Raw genomic sequence first — 4,554 nt, 5'->3', positions numbered from 1 at the left:
AGCGCCGCGACCTTCGCCTCCATGGCATAGGCCGACGTCGGAAAGAGAAGACGCGCTATGTCCCAAATCAACTGTTCCACGGGTATGCCGGGACCTTGCGGGGCGCTGTCGCTTCGCAGTAGGTAGGTATTTGCGTCCAAAGCACCTCTATCATAATCTCTTCTCCATTTTGTGGCCCGCGCGATTGACTAAGCCTACCACCTCGTCGACCCAGTCTTCGAAGTGTTGCTCATTGTTGGCAGTAGGCTTTGCGATGCAGTCATCCTTTGCGGACTGTTTGCGATGACCCTCGCATTCGGCGAAGTCGTCCACAATCTGTTCGGAAATCAAGCCAACCTCCGCTCAGACGACCTATTCCACCACGAATGGTCTGCACTCGGCCCGTTCTAGTCGCGGCCATTCCCACAAAGGACCTTCCAGATTCCGGCACCATTTCTACCTCTGTTGTCCGGTTTGGAGGCTGAAGTCGCTTGTTGAAGTAGTTGTAACCATCCGGTCCCGATCCGTCAACTTCGTCTTGAACCCAAGGTTGAAACCGGTCCGAGTGGCCTTCAGTTCCGCGTCCAAAGCCTTCATGGACCCCCGTAGTTTTGTCCGTATGAAGGCCGTTTCCGTGTATCCTCTTTCCCCGCAGGACTCACACGTGTCATCAGCTTGACCGAAAACCTTAAAAAAGGTTCTCTTTAGCATGCTCCTGAATTCAGCCCATGTTCGCGCCTGTCGGTTCCAACCCCTTGCCGATCTCGGAAATCACCAATCAAGCATCAGGTGACTTGGGAACACTTCTTATTTAACACCACACCATTTTTTAAGTTCAGAACGAAGTGCTCGAGTTCGGTCGGGCATGGAAGACTCCAGCCGCCCAAGAAAAGAATAAGTTTGTGTATAAAGAGCTACACTGTGTCCTCGCACATCGAGGTGTTCTGTCGTCAGCAGAACCGCGCAGGTCCTCCGTGGCTGAACTCAGGCCGCCGTCGTGCTCGTGGGTGGTAGACTCGACCATGGTTTACTGTTGTTTTGCGTCCCCCCTTTACCCTAAAAATTTACGGCCCGTAGACACGACGCGCACACGACAAGTGACGAGACACGGCTACGGCAGACCATCGAGGTGGTGGGACTGTGCTGTCCTCGTGGTGGACGCCGACACTTCTTTGGTCAACAAAAAGTATAATGGTGGTCAGGCTTAATGGGCACAGCCAGTTTTCCCATCCTCTCATCGTACTCGATTTGGCTCAGCGCCGTAGCGTAAATCTTCGTCATAGTGGGTGCGTACACACGAGCATCCAAGTCGAACCTTGCACATTCCCACGCACCAGGTATGGCCGCGTTTGGGTTGCACTGCTGTAGTGATGGTACAGTGACGTGCGTATGAACATCTTTTCCCAAGAATCGGAAGAGAGCTATAAGCATGAATTCCAGGTCTTCAATTTTAGTGGCGTCCGTTTCAGGGTATGTACAGCACCCTGTTTTCCCCAGGGTCCGAATACCTTCTACCCACTTACTGATTGCCTGCCCGATCTCCGCCGAAGCTCCACATGTCGTTGGGTGCCTTTGACACACTTGGGCAATCGCGTGCAAGCATTCACTCTCCGTCTTCAGGATACCTCCACGCAACTGCGTGTTGGTCCTAATCTCCTCGTGCAGTTCCTTCAGCTCCTCAGTGGACAGGTCAACATGCTCCACGCCCGGCAACCCAACTACCAAGTCCGGGACTTGGTCGAGAAGGTTGAAACCGTAAACCATCACCGTGCTTACTGTGTCCCACGGTTCAAGCGACTTAAAGGCCTTCACCATATCCACCGGCCGACCATTCACATCACATGTCAATATGGCACTCGCCAACAACACGCTCTTCTCCACAGAAGCTTCAGCACTCAAACACCGCATTGGAAATGTTCCGCTCTGAATATGGGCCTGAATAATTCTCGGCCGTTATGTCACCAGTGACCCCCGAACATTCGGCAACAACGTCAAGAACCAGGGAGGATGTTCACTCCACAGCGGGGACTGGCACTTCCTTCGCGGACTTCTCGCGTGGGTTCGACGACGTGAACATCGGCTCCCGACGTACATTGACAATATGGTCATTCTCCTCTTCGAGAGCCCTCAATTCGTTCCCAGTCCGATAGCACCCCTCTTCTGGCATCTCATGAGTCGACGACACATCATTGAGAGAAAATCACCTTCCTTCCACCCTACATCTGGCGTACAGCGGATCTCACTTCTTCGCACATCCGACCGATCATCTTGGTTCGCGTGCGCCAGACACACACACACTGTTGTTGTCCGGATGTCTGGGCGAGTCTGGCTCCTGCGGCGGGTCTAGCGGCGGGCTTCTCGGTACTTGAGGCGCGGTAACACAGCCCCTCCCCCTATCCCCTGTTGGCGCACCTTTTGTCTGTATAAAAATGACACCTCCCAACCCTTGATCGCCTCTACTCAGGCGGGTGGTGATCGTTTTTTGTATTCACACCGGATTGCCCCGACCAGGCAGGAACGGATATTGGCCACTCCTCTTCTCCTGACCCAGAAGCGCCAGAGGTCTCTTTCTTGAGGGGAATGCTTCGGTCCCCCCTAAAGCGAACGGCCAAGTCTCCCATTCTCTGTTTGTAGTCATCTATGGTCGTCGCTGAGGCAACACTCATGTTTGTGCCGCTCCTGAAAGCCTGTTCATCAATGCGGTCCCTAGCTATTTGCCACGCGCTAGGCAAGACCGCCTCCGGGTTGCATTGTTGCATCATTGGTACAGCCACGTGCATCACTTGTTTTCCTGGATGACGTATCAGAAGTCCTAGAAAGAACTTCAGATCTTCAATTCTAGTGGCCTTCGTTGGCGGAAACGTAATGTGCTCGTCCCATCGCCCATGGTAATGGACCCACCTGCGGATACTATTCCCCAGTTCCTTCGAAACACCACATGTCTCCGGGTGTATTTGAGCCACTTGGCCGATGGCATGCAGAGAGCGAGCAACCGCAGAGAGAATTTCATGACACAAACTACTGTTTTTTAGAACATCCGCCTCCAACGCCTCCAGCTTTTCTGTTGACAGCTCCACATGCTCGACGTCGGGGTTTCCGATTACGAGGTCCGGGACTTGTTCTAGAAGCTTGAAGCCTTTTACCATCAATTTGGTCCTTCTGTTACAAGGTGACAAAGACGCCAAGGCCTTCACCATATCCACTGGTTCACCATCCACCTCACACGTCAATATGGCACTTGACAACAACGCACTTGTTCCCACATCAACACTCGCAGTCAAACCCTTCATTCGAAATTTTCTGAAGTGGGTAAATAGGCCGTTGTCGCTCAGCACACAATTACCACCACGTCCAGAGTGCATGCAGTTGAGGTCGCGTTTGGGTTTAGTCTCCTTCCATCGTGTACTCCCACTCTGTAAAACTTATCGATCTCATAAACCGTCACATGGCGAAGTAGAATGTGGTCAGGATACGCGAAGTTTATTCAGGCTTCTTGCGAACGGACGGCGAAGCAGGACAAACCGAAATATGATTTTCATCGTATCACTCCCGCCTTTCTCGTCAACCAGTGTCATGTCGTGGCCAGTGGCGTGCCAGCAGCGCAGGACACGTACCAATGGTGGGGAGCCAAAGGTTAAGTAAGGGGTTGAAGGTAAAAACTACTTCTTCCTTTTGGGAACATGACACACTTGAAAGGGACTTCTATGAGTGCTACAGCTTTGACAACGAGGAACAAGAACTCAGCGAAGACTTCGAAGACATCGCTGACCACGCCGCCTCCAAATCACCCAGCGAACCAGAACATAGACCGCCAGGCCGCCGCCCTCCAGGACCCCTACTCCCGCCGCTACCTTCCCACAGACACCGGTTCAGCACGAGCACAACCCGACCCGCGAAGGGGTCAGGACCCCCAAGGCTACTACCTTCCGCAAGCCAGCCAACTCCCAAACGTGGAACAGTATCGGGGTCCACAACCCGGAGGCCTACAATCCGGGGGTCTACAACCCTTACAACTCCTCCCCCTTGCTCATTGGTGCCCCTCCCTCCCACCCTCTACCCCTTGGTGTTTGTTCCAGATGGTACTTCTGTAGTTATATTCGTTGTCGTCAGACCCGGGGCACGACTCGTTATCGGATGCGGGTTTGTCTGCGTTGTTGGACTGTTGCCGGACGGGGTCGGGTGCGAGTGGTGTGTTGAAGCGGTTGCGGCGTGAGTTGTTGGAAACGCGGGAGCCGGCAGAGGATCCTCTGGAGTTGTTCCGGCCGTCGTGTCTGTCGCTGTTGTTGCGAATAAGCGCGTTCCACCCGAGTCGTCGGGTGCCGGTGACGGAGTTGTTGCGGGACGCGTTGCTGGGGTCGTTTGGGTGTGCGGCGCCATTAACGGAGCGTGTGGAGTCGGCTCGGCGTCTGGTGCTAAGCGGTGTGATTGCGCACTTGGGGCTTTCGGCCGCCCCGCCCGCGGTAGACATGACACTGCCTTGGCGGTCGCTTCTACGTCACTGGACCCTCTCCTCCACCACACGACCTCGTCTTCCCCGTGCTTCACGCCGTCTGTCCCTACTTCGACGTTACCCTC

At 54.2% G+C, this 4,554-nt stretch overlaps 2 protein-coding genes across 2 annotated transcripts; both read right to left on the bottom strand.

Annotated features, from left to right (window-relative positions):
* Positions 1-1,155: 1,155 nt before the first annotated feature.
* Positions 1,156-1,887, bottom strand: GNI_172150 (hypothetical protein; the record flags this gene model as incomplete). Its single annotated transcript, XM_011135032.1, has 1 exon — positions 1,156-1,887. One exon carries the CDS (start codon positions 1,885-1,887, stop codon positions 1,156-1,158), a length of 732 nt encoding a protein of 243 aa, XP_011133334.1.
* Positions 1,888-2,435: 548 nt separating this feature from the next.
* Positions 2,436-3,518, bottom strand: GNI_172140 (hypothetical protein; the record flags this gene model as incomplete). The annotated part of the gene is made up of 2 exons (XM_011135031.1): positions 2,436-3,392; positions 3,453-3,518. The coding sequence occupies 2 exons, from the start codon at positions 3,516-3,518 to the stop codon at positions 2,436-2,438; spliced, it is 1,023 nt and encodes a 340-aa protein (XP_011133333.1).
* Positions 3,519-4,554: the final 1,036 nt, after the last annotated feature.

Source organism: Gregarina niphandrodes, assembly GCF_000223845.1.
Source record: "Gregarina niphandrodes unplaced genomic scaffold scaffold00059, whole genome shotgun sequence".
NCBI classification, from domain to species: Eukaryota; Apicomplexa; class Conoidasida; order Eugregarinorida; family Gregarinidae; genus Gregarina; species Gregarina niphandrodes.
The sequence above is the reverse complement of the archived record's forward strand: the minus strand, read 5'-3'. Positions and strand labels throughout refer to the sequence as shown.